The 25,955-nt window shown below is 49.0% G+C and overlaps 2 protein-coding genes across 2 annotated transcripts in view; one reads left to right on the forward strand and one right to left on the reverse strand.

The window, feature by feature from the left end:
• PTPA (protein phosphatase 2 phosphatase activator) overlaps nt 1-1,882 on the reverse strand; it is a 39,277-nt gene extending 37,395 nt beyond the window's left edge. The window contains exon 1 of the mRNA XM_065418700.1: nt 1,826-1,882. Within this exon, the coding sequence (XP_065274772.1) occupies nt 1,826-1,850 (25 nt within the window). The 5' untranslated portion in view covers nt 1,851-1,882. The remainder of the gene's footprint in view (nt 1-1,825) is intronic.
• Nucleotides 1,883-5,219: 3,337 nt separating this feature from the next.
• On the forward strand, nt 5,220-25,610 carry CRAT (carnitine O-acetyltransferase). The gene is made up of 14 exons (XM_065418729.1): nt 5,220-5,316; nt 11,174-11,437; nt 12,343-12,461; nt 14,996-15,049; nt 16,981-17,146; nt 18,425-18,599; nt 19,357-19,535; nt 20,567-20,667; nt 21,280-21,399; nt 21,957-22,079; nt 22,724-22,859; nt 23,967-24,029; nt 24,523-24,660; nt 25,279-25,610. The coding sequence occupies exons 1-14, from the start codon at nt 5,278-5,280 to the stop codon at nt 25,492-25,494; spliced, it is 1,893 nt and encodes a 630-aa protein (XP_065274801.1). The 5' UTR covers nt 5,220-5,277; the 3' UTR covers nt 25,495-25,610.
• Nucleotides 25,611-25,955: the final 345 nt, after the last annotated feature.

Raw genomic sequence — 25,955 nt, forward strand, 5'->3', positions numbered from 1 at the left:
CAGTGCACTGATAAAGGAAGATGTGAAAACTTTGACTAGCAAAAAGATTGATCCCCTGTAACAGGACGGAGGAGGATTCACTGACAGGATGACCTGAAGATAAGACACTAGATTGGGACTCAGAAGGCCTGAGCTATGATCCCAGTTCTCCCACTGCTGAGCAACTCACTTCATCTCTCTGTGCTTCTTCCCCCACACACCCCTTGTCTATTTAGAAAGCAAGTTCTCTGGGGTAAAGACTGTCTCTTACCAGGTGTTGTATAGCACCTAGCACAAAAGGGGCTACTGTAATATATATACACAACAACTTGTTTCTAGGCAAGAGCCAAGGAACTGTGCTCTGGGGAGGAGAAGAGGGTATTTTGTGGTAAGAACTGACCTTGACAATGGAGACTTGCCCAGTCCTTTCCCCACCAGGAAAACACCACTTATCCACCTGGATCTAATCCAGCTCAGAGAAGGCATCTCAGGTAACAGAATACCTTGGCCCTTCAGTCAGAAACCAGAGAGCTGCTGGATCTCAGCTCTGCATTTGTTTCTTGTATTTGATTCTTTTAAGAATTAATTGAACAACAGCTTCATCCACAAGTGACACTAAGTAGCATTGTTAATGCCCTTCCAATTGTCATATATGGGGGACAAACAAATCCCACCTGAATTTCAAAACAAAAAACACTACTACATTTGAATCACCTCTGTACATTTGCTCCAAATTCTCTTTGGATCCTTTTCACTTCTGTAGCACATAATCTCTAAAAATCTCAAAGTATTTTCCACATATACTTAACTTCTGAGAGAAGGCAGGTATTATCCCCATTTTACAGATAGGAAACTGAGGCTTCTAGATGCTAAGTAATTTTCCCAGACCTGGAGTAGAAACCCGATATCCTGACTCCCAATCCTCTGCTCTAACCACTAGCCTAGATTCTGAAATGGCCTGCACCAGGAGATGTTTAATATAGGGGAGAAAGAGACACTTGGCTGAGGAGTGCCCATACACATTAATAACATCAGCGGCAAAAAGGTTGCTTTGGGCCAGTGGTCTATCCCCAGAATAGCAGCAGCCCAAGATACAGCCAGTGACAGTCAGGTAGAAGGTCCAAGGTGCCAACGACAACTTCAGTGAACCACCATTCCCCCACATCCCCTCTGCAGCCCCCACAAAGCACAGCCACCTCTGACTACTATCCCCATAGTAACCCTCCTAGCAGATACAAGACTTCACCTGTGAGCCAGGGGGAGAGTATGGGGAGGAGTAACACCCCCACCCCCATAGCTAGCATCAGTCTCTCTGGGGCTTCCAGTATGGGCCATCAGAATAACAATCTCAAAGAGGGGCATCACAGCCTGCTCCCCCACACCATGAGGCTCCAAGCACAGGAACAGTCCCCCAAAGAGTACAGCAAGATCCCATCCCTACCAAGGGGCAGAGAACCCTACATTACAGTATCCTGCCACTCACCCTTCCACCCCAGGGTACATGGACTCTTGAGGAGCCCAGCTCTTCCCCCCATTTTGGTGCACGGAGACCACCTGCCCCAATAGAGGGCATCACTCAGACTCCCCCACCCCACACACACACACAGTATGGGGAACAGGACCCCTGCCCCGATAGAAAGCATCACCCAGCCTTCCCCACACACACTATGGGGCACAGAGACCCCCTGCCCCCATAGAGGGCATCACCTAGCCTCCCCCCCTCTGGGCACCACACAAGACCCCGGCCCTCACCATTGGGCGCAGAACCCCTGCCCAGTGCCACCCCACTCCCATGTAGGACATCACGCTACCACCCCCAAACACCCCTGCAGAGTTTCCCCCCTACCTGTCTGCCGCTCGCTCTCTGCCATCTTCCTGGAACCAAGCCCCCGCCGTTATCACCTTTCACCTTTCACCTCTTAGCACAACTGAACTGTCGGGCGGCCATATTTGTGCCGGGCACGTCATCCACCATAGAGCTCCTCGGGCGGACATATTTGCACGGGGCACTCAAAAGTACCTCGGGGGCCATGTTTGTGCGGGGCGCTCCGGATTCCACACATATACTCAGGCGGCCATATTTGTGCGGGGCACTCGTGTCAACTAGGAACCTTTGGGGGCTGGCTTAATCTCAGGCCTCAGAGAAATAGATAGCCCTGTGGAACACGAGTCAGTCAGTAGCTAGGGGACTCCCCCACCTGCCTCTGAACTGGGTTACTGTGGGATGGGATGTAAGGCAGATCCAGATCTGGGCACCCCCAAAATCAGGATGTGTGTGCTTCAGAACCAGAGCCGCCCCACTTCATACTCCAGAGTCTCTGAAATCTGGGGTTGTGGCAGGTCAGAATCCAAACCCAGCTCTGGATCCCCATTTCATGGGTGGCCTCTTCTCTGTTATGCTGAAAAAAGCTACATTCAAAGACTAAAAAGGTTTCAAAGCAGGGTGACCATACGTCCCGTTTTGGCCGGGACAGTCCCCTTTTTCAGCTCTGTCCCAGACGTCCCTACTTTTTCGCCAAAACTGGGCATTTGTCCCAGCTGTAAGGCAGAGCGGAGAGCAGTGGCTGCTGCCCAGGGATCAGCTGAAAACAACACTGCCCGCCAGCAGCACCAGAGAAATTTGCTGCTGGCGGGCAGCACTGCCTTCAGAGCTGACCCCCAAGGTGGTGCAGAGCTCAGGAGGTCAGCCCCAGCTGCAGGTGGCACAGGGCTCGGGCAGTGGGGAGGGTGGTTCTGGTGAGCCCTGTGCATGGTGGAGTGGAGGGTGTGGCTCGGGCAAGCCCCAGGCTGTCCTGTTTTTATTTTCAGAAATATGGTCACCCTATTTCAAAGTCAAGCACCCAAAAGTAATAAATGCCTGAATTAAGGTTCTGCCTGCTTGCACATCTGCATTACACTACAGCCTTTCATTACAGGAATATGTAGTATTGTTTACATAGGATCCTTGCCAAATAATTTTGGACAGGGGCAAAACAAGGTATTTTTTCCCTAATCTCATTCTCAGAAATGGCTTGGCCATTTTTGCTGAAACTTTCCCAAAATATTCAGCCTATGGCAGACACTCCAAAATGAAAGTTTCAGCTTAAATAGTTGAAGTTTGTCATGGCTATAAGTGAGCGAAAACTATCGTAAAATGGAAAGTGTAAAGTAATCTGAACTATAGATGCCACTACCCGTTCTGCCTATAATAAACCAAACCCCCAATTCTAAATACCCCCCAAACCCAAACCCAGCTCTGGCCCATAATTTTGCAGATGGCCCCTCTCTTTATTAAGGGAGGGACAAGGGAAGGGAACCAGACAGACATCTCTAAACTGTAGGAGGGCTGGAAATCCAGACACAGGTCCATCTACTGCAGATTGATCAGAATGCTCAATTTTGTACAGGATCAAGAGGCAGACATTGTCCGTGCTCCGAGTCGCTGGCAATCAGAATCACTGAGACACTGAGATATAACACGTGGGCTGTGGGTCTCATCTCCCTGCAGTACAGATATTTTCTCTTATACTTTTCTATTCGTTTACTATTCTTTAAAGGTTTCCTAGAATGATATCTGCTTTAAGGAGGGATTCCTAGGAAAGGAAGAATGCTTGACACATGAGAAAGAAAACAAGGAGTACTTGTGGCACCTTAGAGACTAACAAATTTATTTGGGCATAAGCTTTCGTGGGCTAAAACCCAACTTAATCGGATGTTAGTCTCTAAGGTGCCACAAGTACTCCTCATTCTTTTTGCTGATACAGACTAACACGGCTACCACTCTGAAATGAGAAAGAGACTGGCCCAAGCATAAGTGGTGGCATAGAGAAAAAAAATGCATAGATAAGAGTGGGATGATGCTGGATGGAGCATAGTCAGCAAACCTAGGGGCAAATCCGGCACTAAGCGTAAGCAGACTAAGCAATTGCCTAGGGGGGCAATCAGCTCAAGGGGGCCCCCTATTAATTATTAGTATGTGTTTTGTGTGGGAGACCCAAAATATGCATATTTAGGGCCCCCAATGGGTTAGCACTGCCTGGTGGAGGGGGGGAATAGGAAGGAACAGAGAGCAGAAATAACAGTTAAGAGGTAGCATTGTGCAGAGTTGCAAAGGTGAAGAAGAAGAACATGAGTTTACTGCAGGAGAAAGTCAGGGAAGGGATTTGAATACCTTGGGAGGGGAAAGGTTATATGTAGGCTTTGAAGGATTAAATGTTTATTTGTAGATGTCAGCAAACATTTATTTCACTGCACACACAAACCAAGGAGAAAAGATTCCCATCAATAACTGAAATTTACAGATATGCGAAGTAAGAAAAACATAGTTTGAGAACTTAGATTAAAATCCATTTACTTTTGAATTAGGCTTGTTACAAATGGACTAGCAAATGAATAGTAAAAACACGTGCAATTTGTTGATTTAGGGATATTTACTTTGTGCATTTTGACATGATGTTCACAGTTTGGGTTTGAATGTTTGTAAAGCTTGACCTTTTTACATTTCAGTGTCTAATTAAATAGTTGTCTAAATCCCTCTTTAATTTCCCACAACTGTAAGAAGTTTGATAGACATCTAAAGACATGCTTAAAAATAAACAGAGATATCCAATAAAATTATAAAAAAACATAGAAATGGAATCCTGCCAAGCCTAGCTGTTCGGTCAGAGTGGCAAGACAAGCAGGTAATTTTACCTACAGCAGTTTGGATGGACTGGAGTAAAGTGACCATGTGTAACGGCTGCCACCACCTTGGCCAACACACTGAGGAGTTAAAAGCATGAGCTGTTGTAGACTGATGAAAGCCTCAAGGCTCATCTTCAGGGGCTGTCCTAACCTCTGGGAGTCAGCCCAGAGGGGGACATGTACACATTCCTTGGAATGAACACTCCTCTCTGCAAGCACAAGTCCCAGCTGTCAGAGCCTTTCCCTCTGCTGATCTCTTCTCCCTACCTCAACCCCTGAGAGACAAAGAGAGAAAGAGGGGGGAGATGCCTGCACTAGTTCAGGCAAGGGATCTGCTGTCATCAGAGAGCTGTGCGGAGGAGGGCCTTGCCCCTCACAAAGATGGTAGCGCCTCTGCTTATTGGTTCTTGCAGAGGAGGGATGTGCCCCTCACAAAGATGGCTGCTCTGCTGTGCCCTCCCTTAACGGCTGCTGAGCCAGGGAAGGCCGTGTGGGCTTGTTACGCTGTATCTGGGCTGCTGCTGCTGAAGTTACACTGTAGCTGACTGTCCCCGTGTCTTGCAAGATCAAGGCCGGGGCTGCTGTGTTTACAGGACTTTGCTCACTCAGGACAGTGGCTGGTAGCCAGGGTGGTGCATGCACGGGGCTATGCTGGCCTTCATAGCAAGGAGTATGGTAAGTAAGAGCCTGATCCCTGCTTTGCAGGCTGGTTTAATGTTCATAGCAAGGAGGCAGGGGGGCGGGGGGGGGGGAGCTTTCCCTGCTTTGAACAACCTTGGGACAGTGACCCATGGCCTTATCTAGTGGTGTCTGATATGGTCTTGTGAGGATGAGACCAGGGCTTCTAGAGTCTCTGAGAAACTGGCAGAGTTGGGAGAAACCTGAACGTTTTTTTGCTCAGGGAGATTTGAGGGGGGCAGTGAGATAAATGTCCGGCGCTGACTTTATGGGACGGGTGAGGGAGGATGAAGGGGGAGAAGATCTGGCTTGTACCAATGCAGCTGTAGTGTAATTTTCTCGTAGGATGTAAAAATGTTTTGCAAGAAAGATAATTAAAAATTAGAGGGTGTGGGGGAAGGATTACTGCTAGGCATAACTCTCAGCTAAAGGACAGGGATTTCCTTTTGATGCATAGTAATTTCACTAAGGGGATGGGATGGTCTTGGCCAGTTGCTAGGATCACTCTTTGGGTTTGACACAGTCCGTGAAAGGCTGCGAATATTGTTCCACTTGGGGATTTTGATTTTGTAATGTTTTTCCCCCTGGTGTCTGTTGCCAGCAAAACATCTCCTAGGTCTTCCCCTGGGCTGGGAGCAACCTTTGTCAGTTTGCAGAACTTGATTATGTGCCTTTATGAACTCAAGCTTTTGCCAAGAGCTAGGTTACTGATTCATTCATCCTTTCACCTGGGCACCACCCTCTTGGTTTTCTTGGGAACTGATAGCAGGGCTGATATGTACCTGCCAGTGTATTTTTTTTTTTTTTTTTTTTTAACTGATTAAGAAAATATTCACATATTCCAGGAGGAATATGTCAGTGAAATCTTCTGCATTTGCCCCACTATGTACTTTAACTGGACTCTTTCCTTTCATTTTGGAATCTTGAATTCATGGCTATAGTAGCTGCATCATTCAGCCAAAGTTTGCTTAAAGTTCTCCACGTGCGACGTAGGGGAGAAGTGCTGCAAACTGACTTCTACTCATGAGACTGCTGAACATTCCAGTGCAAAGGACTACAAGGTTCTGTTTGGGTTATAGCTGCTGCTAGCAGGATTCTCATAGTCTTCCCATGATCTATGGATGAATATTTTCCCTCAGTTACAACTGTATCATACTAGTGTTTACTAAACCATGCAAAAGACATGTGCTTCTATCAGATCCTGGTCATGCTCCCTGAAGCGGCAATGAAATGGCTTTTGTCAGTTTTATGCCAACACTTAGGCCATTTTCAATATCAGATGAAGGGGAACTGTGGTTGAAAATCATTCTCAGCATCAGTTCGATTTCCTAATGTAGTCAAGGCTCGAAGGAAGTGGGTACCTTTAGCAGTGGGGTGCCTTTAATAAATCTCTTTCCACACCAGTAAGGGGGAAATTATATTAGAACCTTGCTGTCAGGATCACTGTTGAACCAGGGTTGAAACTAGCATGGTTTGAGCCATAGTTGACAGAGCTCAGGATAATTGCGGATTATTTTTTTGTTCACCTGCTGCAAGAATCCCCTTTTCTCCACATCACAACTGTGCTGCCTGTCCCAGGACTCATGGGCGCTGTGATTTTAAAATTTTCTTTAATAATATCCATATCATCTGACACTTTGCATGTGGCTGGGTGGATGTGATGGTAACAAGTGAATCAGACATTACTTAGACCTTCCTTGTGACTCCAAACCCACAAGTGTTGCTAAGTGAAATCCTGAATAGGACATGAAAGGCCAGTCTACATGGCAAAGTGTACACAAGGACTCTGATTAACAGGCTGGTTTGGTTTGTGGGGATGGAACCAAACTAATACAACCCCCTACTTTAAAATAAACCAATTAACATGTAATATGGCCGTGTCATGAGTCTGGCCTTGGGAGAGAAGTAACTTATGTAACAAAGCTAGAACAAGGTTTGGCACAGAACACACATGAGACGGAGCCATAGGGCTGCATATCTCCCTGTAGATATATGCATTGATGGAGGGTCACCTGGTATGTGTGGATTGCCTCCCTTCCTCATGTGGAAAGGAGAGTCAGTGGTCTACTGACTGCTCCTATGTTCCTGATTTGTTCACTGGGATCTCAGTACGTGCCTGGTAGATACTGGCACTAAAATGAACAAGTAAGGGCTGGTTGGGGTAATATCCAGATGTGATGCTCAGATTTTGCGTTTGTGTGGGTGTAATATTTTAATGATTTATTTTTCTTTTTCGCCTTTTCACTGCGATCCATCCATGACTTTTTTTTCTTTTTAATAAAACCCCCAAACAAACAAAATAGCTCTCTCATGCTGTTTCTTACTGGAATATTGTTGCATAAAAGTTTGATTGCTTGTAGGACTGCTCATTTATTACACCTCTACCCCGATATAACGCTGTCCTCGGCAGCCAAAAAATCTTACCGCGTTATAGGTGAAACCGCGTTATATTGAACTTGCTTTGATCCGCCGGAGTGCACAGCCCCGCCTCCCCAGAGCACTGCTTTACCGCATTATATCCGAATTTGTGTTATATCGGGTCGCGTTATATCGGGGTAGAGGTGTAATTACATTAAGTTAAACACATGCTGTTAAGACTGGAAGACGCTGATATTCATCTTATTATTTTTCCTTATGTCTGGAATGCCCATGTAACGTTATTGTTGTGAGATGTTTTCTAATGACAAACAAAGTTGCCAACAGCCCAGAACTCATGATGTGCAGTGCTATAATGCTAAATTAGTGTGCATGTGACTCTGGAGATTGGTTATAGGATACGGCCTTTTGTCAGTAGGCTGTTGGTTCAACCCCAGCCCAGGGAGTGAGGTCTGGGCCTTGCCCTGGTCCCGCGCTCCAGCCAGGGAGTGGGGTCGGGGCTTGCCCCGCTCTGCACGGCTCCCAGGAAGCAGCCGGCATGACCCCTCTCCGTCTCCTATGTAGTATGTGCAGACATGGCCAGGTGGCTCTGCACGCTGCCCCGTCTGCAGGCGCTGCCCCTGCAGCTCCCATTGGCCGCAGTTCCTGGCCAAGGGGAGCTGCAGGGGTGGCGCCTACGGCTGGGGCAGCGCGCAGAGCCGCCTGGCCACACCTCGCAGCCGGAGGGGGGACATGCTTCTGGGAGCTGCTTGCGGTAAGTGCCGCCCATAGCCTTCACCCCTGAGCCTCCCCTCTGCCCCCCCCATCCCAATCCCCTGCCACAGTCCTCCGAACCCATTAGTCCCAGTCCAGAGCATCCTCCTGCACCCCAAACCCCTCATCACCGGCCCCACCCCAGAGCCTGCATCCCCACCCTCACACCCATACCCCAGCCCCCTGCCCCAGCCCTGATCCCCTTCCCACCTTCCAAATCCCTCGGTCCCAGCCTGGAGCCCCTTCCAGCACCCCAAACCCCTCATCCCCAGCCCCACCCCTGAGCCCGCATCCAAACCCGGAGTCCCCTCCCGCACCCTGAACTACTATTTTCTGGCCCCACCCCAGGGCCCGCACCCCCAGCCAGAGCCCTCACCCCCTCCCGCACACCTACTCCCAATTTCGTGAGCATTCATGGCCCGCCATACAATTTCCATACCCCGATGTGGCCCTCAGGCCAAAAAGTTTGCCCACCCCTGATCTAGCTCTTGGTGGACAACTGTTCACATCAGGAACACTGCCATTGCAGTGGCCACCCCCGTTGGCAGTGTGTGCGGAGAGGGAAAAGCCTGAATAGACCATGGAGATTGGATTCCCCTTTCATCAGTACAGATGCTCCCTCCTGATCAGTTTGTTGGAGGAAGCTCCCGCAGCTGCCTGCTACCCACACGACCTGTGCATAGACCACTGGGCTCATCTCTCTCCAGAACTCTCAGCTGGGCCCCCTACCCCAGCCCTGAAATAAACAGGAAAACGACCCAGTTGCAGGGGGTGGAGTACGGAAGCGATTTCAAGCTCCTGCTGTCACTGAGGTCAAGGGAAAAATTGGAAAAGTGTCTTGCCAGCACATGGGAGGTGGTTTGCTGCCCCTCCCACACAACTGCTCGCATTGCAATATCTGGTCTTTTGTTTTCTCAACAGAATAGTGCAGTCAGATGGCAAAGGTTGCTAAGTGTGTGACTCCCTGTGCATACCATAGAACAGGGTAAGATTAGAGAGGAAGTCTGAGGCAGAGGGAGTGAGAGTTTTACAGAGTTTTCCTCATTTCACCCATGGAGAGGAAGCAGCAGCAGTCAGAGAAGGTAAAGTATGGTACATTATCATTCGACTCTGCAGGTTAACCCCTTCCTTCCTCTTCAACCCTGCACTCTTTCTTCCGGCTTCAGTGATTAGTTTTTTCTTTTAACCTTCCCAGAGATCTTGATCTTTCCGGGCTGCCAGATCCTGCAAGGAGCCAAGCACTTTCTTTGAGGGAGTGAGCACCATGCAGGAGGTGATTGGCACCTTGCAGAATTGGACCCTTTGTGCTTCTCTGCACTTGACCCTGGGGGAGGGATAGCTCAGTGGTTTGAGCATTGGCCTGCTAAACCCAGGGTTGTGAGTTCAATCCTTGAGGGGGCCATTTTGGGATCTGGGGCAAAAATCTGTCTGGGGATTGGTCCTGCTTTGAGCAGGGGGTTGGACTAGATGACCTCCTGAGGTCCCTTCCAACCCTGGTATTCTATGATTCTATGAAAACCCTCCCTCGATTGCTTCTTAGACCAAAGGGCACGTTCTAGCCGGTATTGTTTCCCTCCAATCCATAGTCAGAAGTCCCTAGCAAGGAATTTTAAACCACTGGGAGGGAATGAAACAGGAGGGAAAGTGGGGGAAGAGGGCACGGAAAACAGGATTTAAATCCTCGTTAACAGAACCCTGTTAAATTCCTGCCCAAACAAGAGGATGTTATCAAAGTTTTGAGGAAGGGATGGCGAGTGCACTTCTCCTGTTCAAAGTCTGGTATTGCTCTTTGCTCTCTTCGTGTTCTTTTTCTCTGCCCAAAGAAACTGTCACAGCACGTATTCCCCATGGAAGCTTTTATTGCCAAAACTATCCTAGCCTGTCCCCCATGAGCCTCTCTGATTCACCCACAATTTCCCCCTTCTTGAAAAACTTCTCCCTATAATCCCCCCCACCCCCCCTCCACTTTGCACCTTCCAGTCTCCTGCTGAGCAGGGCTGGATGGGAATCATTTTTGGAGCTACCTCTTCTGACGTGAGCAACTGGGGTTGCTGATGACCCGAGAGGCTTGGTGATCCCATAGCCAAGCTCCTCCTGTCACCAGAATGTCCAGCTCCACAGTCGGGCTTCCGGTTATTATTGTTTTATGATTTTGCACTTTCATTTCCTGGGTGGGGGTTGGTAACCCTGATCCAGTTCCAACTTGGTTAAATTCCTCCAGCAGTTTCAGTTGGCTACAGGATTCCTCTTCACTTCCTATCCTAAACTGTTGTGTAGCATTGCCCGCAGCTATGTCCTACCTCAGAGATGGCTGCATTTCATTAGTGGGTGAAACAGTCCCTGTGTACATTCCTTACCTACTGTTTAGTTGTAGGGGATACTCTGAGACATAGTCCCATTAATGTTTGTAAAGTGCTAGGAGATCCTCAGAGGGAAGATACTAGAGAAGGGCAAATGTGTTATTATCCCAGTGGCAATTCCTTTAGCCGGCTGAGAATCGACATCCCTGTGGGAGGCCGTGTCTCTGCTGCTGTTCTGGATGTTTCATGATCCTCTCACTTTGGTAACCAGTCGATAAATGTCTGGTGTTTGTGCTTTGAGCGCTCTGCTCCTGATGTTGAGGCTTCCATGTGTTGTCAGGGACAGGGAACTCAATGTATCTGAGCTGCTGATTCCTCTTACGCTGCAGGGAAGATTGTCTGGATGTGTGCTCTGTGGTTTGCAGGCAAAGCCATCTGGCTGGCTGAAGCCGGTGGCCTTGGGGAAGCTCACAGGCAGATACTTAGCCCACCAGGAGGGACTGCCGCGTCTGCCGGTGCCGCCCCTTCAGCAGACCCTGGATCGCTACCTGTTGGCTCTGCAGCCCATCATCAGCGAGGAGGAATGGACCCACACCAAGGGGCTGGTGGATGAGTTCCGGAAATCAGGCGGCGTTGGGGAAAGGCTGCAGAAGGGCCTGGAGAGGAGAGCCAGGAAAACTGAGAACTGGGTATGTGGGTGCTACTTTCCATGAGTCCTGGTCAGTGGAGGAGAGGGTGGAGGCAGGATCTGAGCCAAGTCCTGTAAGGGCCATCACTGTCCTGGTTTCCAAGCCAGTGGTTCCCAGCCACTGGCCCCTGTGCTTTTCTGACTGGGAATCTAGGCTCCCCCACACACGTCTGTGCTGAGCCCTCGTGCGCCACGCATTGCTGCCCGTCTCTCTCTCCCCTGCGTGTACAGAGCTGTCCACCCCCCATGCTGAGCTGAGGCACATGCAGCTGAATGGGAAGTCACTGGCTGCTACAGCTAAAGTCTTAGGCCTGGTCTACACTACCCGCCTGAATCGGCGGGTAGAAATCGACCTCTCGGGGATCGATTTATCGCGTCCCGTCAGGACGCGACAATCGATCCCCGAATCGACGCTCTTACTCCACCAGCGAAGGTGGGAGTAAGAGCCGTCGACGGGAAGCCGCGGAGGTCGATTTTGCCGCCGTCCTCACAGCGGGGTAAGTCGGCTGCGATACGTCGAATTCAGCTACGCTATTCGCGTAGCTGAATTTGCGTATCTTAAATCGACCCCCCCCTGTAGTGTAGATGTAGCCTTAGTCCTTTAAAATGATAGTTGCCCCCAGAAGGTTGGGAAAGCCCACTGCGCCAATCCCCGGAGCACCAACCCCACCCTACCCAATCCCACAAGCCCCCTGCTCTACCTAGTCTGTAAAATGCCTGAAAAACCATCCCATGACCCAAATCTCACAATCTTCTCCACTTGCAAAGTATTGTGGGATATGGGGTGTTGCAGGATGGTCTTCCAGCCGTTTTGTGGGGTACGGACCACTCACGCTTGCAAAGTGGGCATCCTGCTCTTTGCAATCCAGAGCCCCCATTCTCGCATGCTTCCTGTTTCTGTCCCAGCTCTCTGACTGGTGGCTGAAGACGGCTTACCTTGAATACCGCCTGCCGGTTGTGGTTCACTCCAGCCCTGGCGTGGTTTTACCTAAACAGGATTTTCTGGATCAGCAAGGCCAGCTCAGGTAAAGGCCGTTTTGCTTTTTCTTCCCCAAAGTTTCAGATGCTGTTAGTGGGACTGCTGGGGAGTTGGTTTGGATTGGTGGGAGGAGGTGAGTACTAGCAAGTCTCACCCAGCCTAGATGACTGCTAGCCATGGGGAGGCTCACAGCTACTTCAGTTGCAGCCTCTCCCAGCAGGAAGCATTGTAGGGAACAAGGTAAGAGTGCTGGCTATAGGGAGGCGGAGGGCTTCTCCCAGCAGGATTCCCTCAAAAGGGAAAGATGGAAGAGGAAAGATGATCTAGTGGTTAGAGGAGGAGGCTGGGACTTAGAAGACCTAGATTAAATTCCCTGCTCTGCCACTAACTTCCTTTGTGACCTTGGGCAAATTACTTAAGTCTCTGTGTCTCAGTTCCCCACCTGTCAAATGGGGATAATTGCACTTCCCTGGGGGGGGGCAGGAGGATAAATACAGATTGTGAGGCACTCAGATACTACGGTGACAGGAGCCATACAAAGTACCTAAGATACTTTAGGAGACCCTAAATTTGACTTTAGATTCTGCAGGCTTGGGGGAAGAGTCAGACGACTGCATTAATTAGGTTACTCAGCTAATGCTGTGTGTGTCTGCAGATTCATTCAGACTCTGTGCATTTGCAGAGGGCTTCCCACTATTCTGTCATTAGTTGCACAAGTCAAATCCACAGCTGCTGTCTGTCTCCAGTGTGTTTCTTCCCCTTACTCAAGCCCTGTATGCAACTGAACACTGTCAGTTTGTGTGTTTCCCTTCTGCTAATTCATGTTACAGATGCTGTGTTTTGAAGTAATTCCCACACACATGGAATTGATTCTCTCACCCTCTTTGGAGCCTGCTGCTGATTTTAGTCCCTGTTTTTAGCTCTTTGTTTTCATGCATGTGACGCTTTGACTTAGGGCTTGGCTACACTCGAAACTCCAAAGCGCTGCCGCGGGAGCGCTCCCGCGGCAGCGCTTTGAAGTGCGAGTGTGGTCGCGGCGCCAGCGCTGGGAGAGAGCTCTCCCAGCGCTGCAGGTACTCCACCTCCCCGAGGGTGGACACGGCTCCCAGCGCTGGGACACTGTTTACACCGGCGCTTTACAGCGCTGTAACTTGCAGGGCTCAGGGGGGTGTTTTTTCACACCCCTGAGCGAGAAAGTTGCAGCGCTGTAAAGGGCCAGTGTAGCCAAGGCCTTAGATTTGGGTTCGGCTGTGGGAAGTCCAGGCTCTGTGGATGCAAAGCCGTAGCATTGACCTTTATACAGGGTTCCCTTTCCACATTTACCCATCATCACCTGCTCCTGTCATCAGTCTGTCTTCTGGCTGGGTTAAAAATATCAGCCAACCAGAGAAGTGTGTGAGAGAGCAAGAAATAAGAGTGAAAGAATCCTCCCTCCCTGTCCGATGCAAGGTCTTGTATACTCACTTGGCCAGATCTGTCCCAGCCCACTGAGGGGGAAGGATGTCTTAAAGAGACAGTGTAAGGGCTAAAAATCCTATTTTAAAAACCTTTCCTTATATTATTGACTGATATTTATTAAAATCAGTGTTGCCAACTCTCCTGATACTTGGTACTGTATTTTACTTGAAAACAGCTCAGAAACCAGAAGGCAAATACACAGAATCCAACTTCCTTTTATCTCATGACTTTTGATGGGGCCTGACTTATAATTTTTGAATGCTTGGGCATTGCAGTGCTGCACTTTAAAAAGAAAACAAAACAACTACCTTGCTGTCATGCCCTTTACTCTCTGTGTTCTTCTCTGCTTTGAAAATGAAAGGATAGTTGGCTTTACTTTTGGTTCTAGTCAGTTTCACTTTCTCAGGCGCAGACAATGCAAAATGCAGCAAAGTGTGTTTTCAGACACTACAAGGGAATACACAGTGGGGTTTTTTTGTGGGGGGGGGGAGAAGGAGGGTTGTTTTTAAAAGCTTTCTCCATTGGATCTTTTGTGGAAATGTTTCTTTCAGTTTCCATTTTTTCAAAATTCAGCTGCAGAGCAGCTCCAAGATGACATGGTGGTTAAACCTGCCTGAGCCCCTTCTAGGCTAGCCGAGCCTTTGTTACTGTCCTTGGAGCTCGGGTACTAGTGCAAATTGTGCAACAACAGGAGACCTTAGTGTGATGTCCTGCTCTGTGCCTCTGTTCCCCTCACACACTCTTGTCTGTCTTGTCTATTTTAACTCTTCAGGGCAGGGTCCTTCTCTTGTTGTGTGTGCCCAGTATCCAGCGGAAGGGAGCCCCAATCTTCGTTGGAGCCTCTCGGTGCTGCAGCCACACAAATACTAAAAAAAACCTGAGTTGGGTCAGTGAACAAAAAAAGTGTTTCATTGGCGCTACCCAGCTAATCCAAAACACAGCCATAGTTGGCCCGGGCTCAAGGTATTAGGAACTCGCTGTGCTCTGCTGTCCCCAAAGCCCAGCATTCTCTCAGCAGAGGGGGGTGAAATCCAAACCACTGTTCTTTCTAGGGGTCAGGATTTCAGAAGTCCCAAATGTTCTGATTTGTATCTCTCTGGTCGTTATGTTTGGTTTTCCCAGGTTTGCTGCCAAGCTGATCGAGGGCATCCTGGATTTCAAGACCATGATTGACAAGTGAGTTAGATGCAGTGTTGTTGTAGCTGTGGTGGTGGCCATATATTAGAAAGACAAGGTGGGTGAGGTCAGATCTTTTATTGGACCAACTTCTGTTGGTGAGAGAGACAAGCTTCCGAGCTTACACAGAGCTCCTCTTCTGTTAGAGGCATTTCTGGCACATTGAAATGTCCTTGCTGCCTTTAGTTAGGGATGCCCAGGTCAGAAGTTTCTCTCTCTCTCTCTCTCTCTCTCTCTCTCTCTCAAAGGGAAACTGTCAAGATAAAAATCCATATATCTAAAGAATAGCGCCTCTAATAAGTGTAGCTGACAACAGCCAGGGTCACTGGCACTGACAGGACTGTAGAAAAGCAAACTGACTTTCCCTTTTTATGCTCTTTATTTACTTCTGCCTCTTACTCCACCTGGCTAGGGAAATAAGCCTGGTCTGTTCTGCTTCTTGGGTCTCATGTAATGATGTTTAGAGTTCAAAGCTGCAGTGCCACAAAAACTTTTCCCTTCACATTGTGTTTTGGGAGAGGCTCTTATGTGTGTACTTGCAGGGAATGTAGCCTGACTGAAGCCCTGCAGACTCACATCCTTAATTTATCCACAGAACTGGTCCAGCTCAGGCAGCAAGAACACACAAGCTTCCAATGTGTTTCAACTCCCCACCTGCAGGGGCATTCTTTATGGTTCTCAACCTTTTTACCATTGTGGGCTACATATGCTGCTGTCTATCTATGTGTTATGTGGGCTGCAACCACACAGGGCCGGCTCCAGGCACCAGCAAAGAAAGCAGGTGCTTGGGGCAGCCAATGCGAAGGGGCGGCACGTCCGGGTCTTCGGCGGCAGGTCCCTCACTCCCTCTCGGAGCGAAGGACCCGCCGCCGCATTGCCGCCGAAGAATGAAGCGGCACGGCTGAGCTGCTGCTGAAGTGCCGCCGATCGCGGCTTTATCTCTCCCTCCCCCCCGCCAACCCCCACCGCCTCGCCACTTGGTGCGGCAAAAAAGCTGGAGCCGGCCCTGCATCCACACAAAATATATTCTTCTAACACTGCATGGCCCTGCGGATGTCATATGGGCTGCAGCTGTGTGCTGATTGGGCTGCAAGCGGCCTGCAGGTTGAGAACCACTGGGTGAGAGTGGAGTCCAGTCCCCCACGCTCCAGTCCTTGGTCTCTAAGATGCGGCTGCCAACAAGGCCTTGTCTGAACTAGGCTTGCAGGTGTGATATTAGCAGGTTAGCTAACACATTGGAGAAGCCTAGTGCAGACCAAGCACACCACTTTTAACACATGCTAAACCGGTCACTTTAAAGCCCAAGGGGAGCCCTGACTTTAACCCAACCTGGTTAGCATGTGTTAAAAGCAGTGTGCCTGCAAGCCTGAGTCAGCTGACGTGGAACAGCCCTGGCTGTCCTGCGGGTCTTTTATCCCTGGATAGATGTACCCAAAATGTACATGCCTCTGCTCGGAGAGTTGGTGGGGATGATCAGCCCCCAGTGGAGGAGACTTCTAATATCCACATCTTTTAGGGCTTGTACACACTAGCATTTATTTCAGTATAACTTAAAAGCCACCCCCTTGAGCGATGTAAGTTACACCAACCTAAGCGCCAGTGTGGACAGTGCTATGTCCATGGGACAAGCTCTCCTGCTGGCAGAGCTACCGCCACTCGGGAGGCGGAGTAATTATGCCAATGGGAGAGCTCTTTCCCATGGACATGGAGCGTCTGCACTAGCAGCGCTAGTGGTGCAGCGCCATCAGTACAGCTGCACCCCTGTAGTGATTCTAGTGTAGACTGGCCCTTAGTGTCTCACTGGAGCAGCCGTGATAGGGCGCTGGACATGGGGAGAGCATGCCAGGTGTGGATTGCTGGAAGGCAGGCATTCTGATGGCTGTTTTCTTCCCTCTCCCGCCCTGCTCCCTCTCTTCTGTGCACGTTTCCAGTGAGAACCTGCCAGTGGAATACCTGGGTGGGAAACCTCTTTGCATGAACCAGTACTACCAGATCCTCTCGTCCTGTCGCATCCCAGGCCCGAAGCACGACTCCGTTGTGAACTACGCCAAAGGAAAAAAGCCACCCTCGCACATCACTGTGGTTCACAACTTCCAGGTACAGCAGTGCCTCGGCTTAGTGGAAGTCTTAGGAAGGCCGGGTTATTCTTTTTGATTTGCCAAGGAAGAGAAATAAGCAAAAAGGCTCTGAGTACAAGGTTCACCTCCCCAGGGAACCAGTCCCGCTCCCCCTGAAGTCAGTTGCAGGTTTGCCATTAAGTGGGAGCAGGATTGAGCCTCATGGCGAGGACTGCAGTGTGGGTGAGCTGTATGTGAGTGCTCCATTCCCACATCTCTCTCCCTCCTAGCTCCAGTCCCTGAAAGTTCAGTCTCCTGCTCTGGGTTTGGAGCTAGAAATTGCTGGTTTGGGGGGTGGGGGGGGATAATGGACCCAACAATCATGGCTAGGGCCCTACCAAATTCATGGTCCATTTTGGTCAATTTCATGGTCATCGGATTTTTAAAATCGTAAATTTAATGAGTTCAGGTATTTAAATCTAAAATTTCACGGTGTTGTAATTTTAGGGGTCTTGACCCAAAAAGGAGTTGTGTGGGGCGGGGGGTCGCAAGGTTATTGTAGGGGGGGGGTTGTGGTACTGCTACCCTTACTTCTGTGCTGCTGCCTTCGGAGCTGGGTGCCCAGGCAACAGCTGCCGCTCTCTGGCTGCCCAGCTCTGAAGGCAGCGCAGAAGTAAGGGTGGCTGCTACCACAACCCCCCTAAAATAACCTTGTGACCCCCTGCAACTCCCTTTTGAGTCAGCACCCCCAATTTGAGAATGCTGGTCTCCCCTGTGAAATCTGGTCTGTTGCTTTTGCCCTGTACTGACCAGATTTCATGGGGGGAGACCAGATTTCATGATCCGTGACACGTTTTTCATGGCCGTGAATTTGGTAGGGCCCTAGTCATGGTCAAGTCTCAGAAATTGTAGAACCTGGAAGGTGTTACGAGAAGAGTGTTTTCCTCTGTCTGTCTTAATTATCTGGCCCTCATTACTGCAGTATCCAAGAACCTGATAAACTATAACATATTTGTCCTCACAACATCTCCGAGAGCTAGGGAAGTGCTATTACCCCATTTTATGGATGGGAAACTGAGGCACCAATAGGTTGTCATTTGCCCCAGGTCTCACAGGAAGCTGGTGGCATAACAGGGAATTGAACCTGGGTCTCCCAGCTCCCAGGCTATGGCCTAATTACTGGACCATCCTTCCTCTCCACCTACCAATCATCAGCCCCTTAGCTGAGCCCTCAGCATTGCTCTTGCCTCCTGGATGAGGCTGTTGTCAGTCTGTGTGACTGGCTGCTATAAATCCTTTGTCTCTCCCTCCTTCCCAGTTCTTTGAGCTGGATGTTTACAGCAGCGATGGGAGCCCCCTCACCACCGATCAGATCTTCATCCAGCTGGAGAAGATCTGGAACACCTCCCTCCAAACAAACAAGGAGCCAATTGGGATCCTCACCACCAACCACCGAAACAGCTGGGCCAAGGCCTACAGCCACCTCATCAAAGGTCTGTCCTGCCCCGCCCATGCGGATCACCATGCTGGAAACTGCTGCCCTCCAGGCAGTGCTGTGCGCCCTGGGCTTCTCCCTCCTTTACGAGCCCTCTGCAAGCAGACACTGACCAGATAACTGGGCTTGCTAACAGTCTGAGTGTGGGAGTATTTATCCAGCTGGGTTGTGTCCAGATTAAACCCATTGCAAAGCATTGTTATTTCTGTTTAAACACTCTGTCCTCTAAGTATTCAAGGGTTGCTCCAGGACAGAGCTGAAATTTTGGACTATTTCACCCCCAAAATGGATGAAATCCAATAACCCAGCTAAAAAAAACCAGTGGGCTGTTACAAGTTAGAAGGAGCATCCCTATGAGGCTCACAGCTTCCAGTCTAACAAATTTATTAGAGCATAAGCTTTCGTGGGCTACAGCCCACTTCTTCGGATGCATCCGAAGAAGTGGGCTGTAGCCCACGAAAGCTCATGCTCTAATAAATTTGTTAGTCTCTAAGGTGCCACAAGTACTCCTGTTCTTTTTGCGGATACAGACTAACACGGCTGCTACTCTGAAAGCTTCCAATCTGTAACAGCCATGCAGCCCATAGCTTCAACACTCGAATACCACTGCAGCATGATCAAGAGATGCTTCCTGACAAAGGGAGTCAGGGCACCGAGTGCCATCAACCTGCTCTCCTGACTTTTATCCTCCCTCCAATTAAATGAAGTTTTTCAACCCACTTCCATCATCTTCCACTTTTCCCCCCCCTTCTCAGACAAAACCAACAAGGAGTCAGTGCGTTCAATCGAGAAGAGCATTTTCACCGTCTGCCTGGATTCACCCATTCCTCGGGTGTCTGACGACATCTACAAGAGCCGGGTGGCAGCTCAGATGCTGCACGGTGGAGGCAGTCGCTGGAACAGTGGGAACCGATGGTTTGACAAAACCCTTCAGGTGGGTGCTGGTGTTTTCGAGAAACTAGAGGCACGGGTCTGGGGGAGACAAACGTCCTGAAACTGGAACGTCCCCTGAATCATTCAGTAGGAGACTTTCCCAGATCAAAAGGGGCATGGGAAGTGAGAAGAGCAAGGGGTTGATGCCAACAGCATAAGGGCCTGTGGGCTTGGTGGAGAATGTTGGGGATTCTCTCCCGCAATCAAACAAGTTCTCACTCTCCTGCTAGGTCCACCGAGCTCTCATTGTTTCCTAGGTTCGTGGCAGCACTCACTCAATGCAGCCAAGCTATTCTTTGTATTACTCCTGAATTAACTGTCTGCTTGCAGTGTACAATGACTTGTCTGTTTGGAGGCTGACCAAGCCTAATAAGGTCTGTTTCTTGTATTTCCCATGGGATTGTTGCTCTCCCTGTTTGTTTGCCAGAAGCTAACCTGCTTCTTTCAGGCATCTGCCACCATCCCACAACATCTCTTCAATCCCCATCTCCCTTCAGCTGTATAATGGTACCATTCAAGGACCGCATCCTCCATTAGGAGGCTATCTCCGGGCCTTTCAGGGGGATGTAGCCCATGCTCTGACAGAACTCTTCTTATAATCCTGACATTTTGGGTTATTCAGCTTCTGCTTGGCATTACTTGTTTACAGGGCAACGCCAAGTTCTTCTAGCTTTGCAATTAACCAAAGTTTGCACGGAACTGGTGGGGGGTGTTACATGGGACTCCAAGGAAGTCAAACCCTTTGAAGCTGTACCATACTGCAGGGTACACTGGCCTCTCTGATGCATATTCTGTCAGTGGGACCATCTTCCATCTGCCTTATTGAATATAATGATGATACCAAATCCTCCTAGCCTTGGTTGTGGAGTTTCTTCCTTCTGGGAGCTGGGTGATGACTTTGCGGGTTACCATGCGCTGATGGGGCTGAGGTCTTCTCCAGCACATAGTAATGAGATGTTGAGACCCCTCTTGGGCTGGTGCTGGCACTGTAGAGGAGGCCTCTCTTCACTGCCTTTTTGGTTTCCCTGGCAGTTTATCGTTGCTGAGGACGGCTCCTGTGGCCTGGTGTATGAGCACGCTCCCTCGGAGGGCCCGCCCATCGTTGCCCTTCTGGATCACATCGTGGAGTACACGTGAGGCTTGCTCACTTGTCTCTGAGTCAGACATGGCTCTGACTGTCCATCCACAGTAAAGCTCCCCTTCACCAGCTCATTTCCCCCGTCCCGCCCCAGGCATCTGTTTTGGAGGCGCTTTAATAGTGTCTCAAGTTAGGTACTGCAGCTCTTGTAGCAATGACCAGGGATTAGCCACCTGCTGAGAATGGTAAACTTTGCTGCGGCTTGAACTCTCCGGAGAAGCCACGGCTTACGTTTAATATGGCTGTCGGGTGGCAGAACGTTTGCTCCTGATGGAATCCATAGAATGTTTTTTTAAAGGGTTCGAAGGGCATTAGACCTGTAATCTCTTGGTGAAGGAATCACTATGAGCCAAACTTCTGCATTTGTTCTCCTAGTTTTTCACCAGATGCAGATGTGGAGAGAGCAGCTGTCAAGTCCGTAAGGCTGAAATTTGGGACAGAGGGCTTTGCAGTGTATGACACAGACTCAAAATGTCATAGTCAGGGATTTACACCATGTTCACTACAGCGGGATCTGAGTCTGTCTACTGGGCACCAGAATCCTATAGGCCAAAGGGCTGGAGAGAGAGGTCTGGCTAAATGGTTTCAGTGCTGTTTCTCTGTGCAGGAAGAAACCACAGCTGGTGAGATCACCCATGATTCCTCTGCCAATGCCCAAGAAGCTGCGGTTTAACATCACCCCAGAAATCAAGAATGACATAGAGAAGGCGAAGCAGAACCTCAACATGTGAGTAAAGCGGGTGGGAGAGCTCAGTGAGTGAGCAAGAGAATAATCTATGTGCCCACTTGGAGAGCTGGGTGGCAAAGAAAATGGCAGTGCACTATTCGGGAAGCCTGCCCAGTGTCTTGTCGGTCATAAACTATACTGTATGTGGCTGAAAAGTGCATTGCTGAGCCTCCTCCTGACAGGTGACTGCTGTACTGAAAGGGGACTTAACTGCTTATTCATCCCAATCTATTTATGGAGAGGGATGTCTCTGATCAGAAACCTGACCTGCTGTACTGGATCAAGCCACTGGGCCAAGTAATGTGGGATCCTGTCTCCAGCAGTGGGAAAATCCCTTGCATCTAACCAGTTGCACAGTGCTTCACTTGGTGCATCAAGTTACTGAGGTTGAGCTCATTGTGAAAAGATCAGGTGGGGCAGATCCCTTTGTCCTCGTGCAGATTTGGTCTGAGCAGATTGATGTCTCTGGAGTGTATGAAAGCTCTGGGGCTTGGGCCTTTGCCACTTAATAGCAAGGAACATCCTGAAGAATTTCTCTTCTCCTTCTCTCTCTGCAGAATGGTGCAAGATCTGGACATCAAGGTGATGGTCTTTCACCATTTTGGGAAAAACTTCCCCAAGTTGGAGAAGATAAGTCCAGATGCGTTTATTCAGATGGCCCTGCAGCTGGCTTATTATAGGTAAGGAGCAGACTGCGGGCAGTTAGCTTTCCAGCCCCCATATCTCCCTTCTAAAGAGCCTCAGGGAATTCTTACCCTGCTCCACAAAACTGCTGACTAGAGGTCAACACCAAACCCAACTAGCTGGGCTTGGAAAAAGAACCGCAAACACCACTGGGCTACAGGGTGGTGAGCTATTGCAATAGCCCACTCTTTCGCTATGCCTCCATGTGTGAGGGTTAGAGGTCAATGGCTGATGGATCTACAGCTATGTGCAGACATCCGAAATCCTGCCCTTTCCCCATGCAATGGAACAGCACTGGTTCTACTCTGTGTAGGGCCCTTCGTGGTCACAAAGGAGTGGGCAAGATTAGCCCCTCCAAGAGCAATGCATGAAATACCAGTAGAGGAGGGTCAGTCAGCTAGGGATGCAGCTTGGTCCACGTAATTACCATTTCTTCTGATCTTTCTCATCCTTCCTGCATGGAATTTACTCTTCCCTGGGAGGTGGGGAGGATGCAAGGGAGAAATACAACAACTGTATCTGCATACTTCGGACCAGAAATTCACCTGCACGATTTCCCTGCAAAGGATAAGATTTGCATAGCCCCTTTTTGTCAAGGACAATTCTTCCTCTGTGGCTGCTTCTCCTCCCCATCTTTCAGGATGTATGGCCAGGTCTGTGCTACATATGAGAGTGCCTCACTGAGGATGTTCCGCCTGGGTCGGACAGACACCATCCGCTCTGCCTCCGTGGACTCTCTGAAGTTTGTGCAGGCAATGGACAACCCTAGCAAGCAGGTGAGAGTTCCAACAGATGAAGTGAATTAATATCACCCCAAAGAAAAGGGAGAACTACTTTTCAACTCACCCTAGAAGGGTGGCATCTGTATCCTCTGGTCTCAGCCAAAAACTGCATCTGATCTGAGGTTGTTTTAAGGTACAATCTGGAGTACATGATTACAAATCTTGGGTCTCATTCAGCTTTCTTTTTACAGCTCTGTAAATCCAAGGTGAGTGTTTCTAACCCTATATCACATGACTAGTCTGAATGTCTAACCAGTCAGGCCCTAAGTACTAGATTATTGGACCTGAAGGTTCTCCATGTATCATTCAGAAGGTCATTTCCTCGTTTTGGTTTTGACCTATGAACTTTGGATAATATACGGGAAAACAAATGTACTATTTTGGGGAGTAGATTTGCTAGAATATGTTTAAATTAATAGGGATGAACACAGTTAGTAGACTGCATTAACTTCTAAAATTTTTAATTAACTATAGCAGTTTTTCTGGATGGGGAGTTGTACAAATAAGGAAACAAGCTCCCAACTACACAGTATAGTGTTTGGGGTGTCCCAAACTTGGAGACACAGAGACACTATTGGTTCCAAGCATGTCCAGATTCAGAGAGAGGACTTGTGATTCTAAGTATTCAGGACTGATTTCAGTCCTTCCATGAAAAAGATAGGGACTCTGGTTCTCTTTTAGAAGACAAAGAATCGAGACTAGAACCTAGCAAGTGATGAAAGTCAGTTCACTGGGGATGGAGTTCTGAGTCAGAGTTCAGCTGTTTGCTGTAGGCTGTAGAACCTCTGTAGTGATCCCCTTGCAAAGACTTGCCTCCTTTGGTTGCAGAATTGTCCTTCTGTCATCTAAATTGTTCCACTGATATCTCCGCTTCCAACAGTTCTAGGATAAAGGGACACTACTGGTAGTTCCCATGGAATCACTTAAGGATAGAGTCTCGTGAGCTGGAAGGGAAGAGAAATAATTCAGCCAGACAATATGATCTAAGTTAACAATAGCTTGAAGCAGACACCTGCTGGGGCAGAAGTGCCATCCTGCAGGCGAGCTACTGCAATCACTGCGCAGCACACTTTTAACGTCCATTCCATGTCTTCTCCTTAGAACCAGGAGAAGGTGGAACTGCTGAGGAGAGCTACGCAGGCACACAGAGCTTACACAGATATGGTGAGTGTCCCATACAGCTCCAAGGCTGGGACTGTGCAGAGGTAAGCCAGGTGCTGCTGGAAGAAAAATTCCAACTTATGGTGCTAGGCATATAAGACAGCCTGTTAATGCCAGTTAATGCTTTGGAGCCCTGATTGTACTCTTCCTCTTTGCACAGTTCCTTCAGTATCCATGGTGACTGGGGGCAAAGGAGAAAGCTGCAGACTTGATTTTCTGTGCTCTGAAGAATTCCTATTCTTCCCATCACCAGGGTCTGTAGATGCCAGGGTTACACAGGGGGGGGGTTAAAATCACAGGGATCCCATCCTGAGATGTTACAGGGTTTGCTTAGTTCCATCTGTTTGTCAAATGTTGCTCTTAACGGACAGTTAGTTTTTTTTTCTTTCTACTTTAAATTTAAGAGGATTTTTAAGATCTGGTTTCAGACTGAAGATAGTGCTGATTTTTGTTTCCCTGCCTCTCCGGTCTCTTATCCAGACTCTCTTCCTTTCAGGCAATAAAGGGGAATGCAATAGACCGTCATCTGCTAGGCATGAAGCTTCAAGCCATTGAGGATCTAGTGAGCATGCCGGAACTGTTCATGGATACAGCCTATGCCGTTGCCATGCACTTCAACCTCTCAACCAGCCAGGTAAGAAGTGGCTGACCAACATGAGAGTGCTGCAATCATTCTTTCTCCCTTTCTTCTCCACATTCCTCCACCACCCCCTTCCTTTAGGAACTGCTCTGCATAGGTGCCATAGGAATCTAGCCCCACAACAAACTGAGCTGGACCTTTAAAGAGGTTGTGAGGTGAATCTGAAGACTATGACTTTACAATTGCTAGAGCCATTCTAACAGATTATCTTCTTCACCCCAGGCTGGACACTGCATTGCCAGGTAGATACCAAGTGCCTGTGGTAATGAGGAGGCCCTGCCTGCACAATGTAACAGCAGCAGTATTGCATGAGGCTTATTGTCCTTATGAGTCTACTTCAGTGGATAACTGCTCCTCCGCAAGTCTCTTCAGAGGGTGATATGAAGCACTAGCACAGTGCTGGGGAATGAATAGCAGAAACAATTGGTTTATTTGTTTATTTATAAAGCATCCCCAGTGTGTACTAGGAGCTGAACAGATGGGTCTGAATATCATGCTCCTGCCCTGGAGAACTTACCTGGGGTGGTAGTTGGGAATAGTCCATTCGATTTACCCTCCCCAACAGCTTTTGTGACCTTCTGCCTCTTTTTGTTTGTTTGTTTCCCACCGTAGGTCCCAGCAAAGACAGATTGTGTGATGTGCTTTGGTCCAGTGGTTCCAGATGGCTATGGAGTCTGCTATAACCCCATGGATGACCACATCAACTTTGCAATGTCGGCGTACAACAGCTGTGCCGAAACCAATGCAGCCCGCCTGGCACATTACCTGGAGAAGGCGCTACTGGACATGCGTCTCCTGCTCCAATCCACTCCCAAATCAAAATTGTAAGAAATGAACCTGCTTCACAGCTCCTAAGCTTTAGGAGCTGTCCCATGTGCACAAGAAGCTCCCAGCTCTCCAAAAACTGGGCAACAGGAGATGGGCTCATGGCACACATCTCTCTGCAGAGAAGTTAAGGAGTGGTAATCTCCAGCTATCAGACTACAAGGTGAAAGGAAGCATTGCCTTATTCCAAGAAGGGATACTGGAGCGACATCTTTTTATTGAATTTACAGTGGAAAGAACATAGAAAGCACATTCTTCACCCCATCCTTCACTCTTTATCCACTAGGGGGAGTATTCTCCTGGCTGAGTAGGTCTGAGGCCACTTGGATCTTTCTGCTGGCTCAGGCTTTTGAGGGGTTGGGAATATCTCTTTTGGGCCATGCTATGCCTCCCAAAGTGGTGTCATTAGTGCCATTGAACTTTGGGGTGGGGGGATAAATGCCGTAAATCGGAGGAAATCCAGT

Source organism: Emys orbicularis, chromosome 18 (assembly GCF_028017835.1).
Source record: "Emys orbicularis isolate rEmyOrb1 chromosome 18, rEmyOrb1.hap1, whole genome shotgun sequence".
Taxonomy (NCBI): Eukaryota; Metazoa; Chordata; order Testudines; family Emydidae; genus Emys; species Emys orbicularis.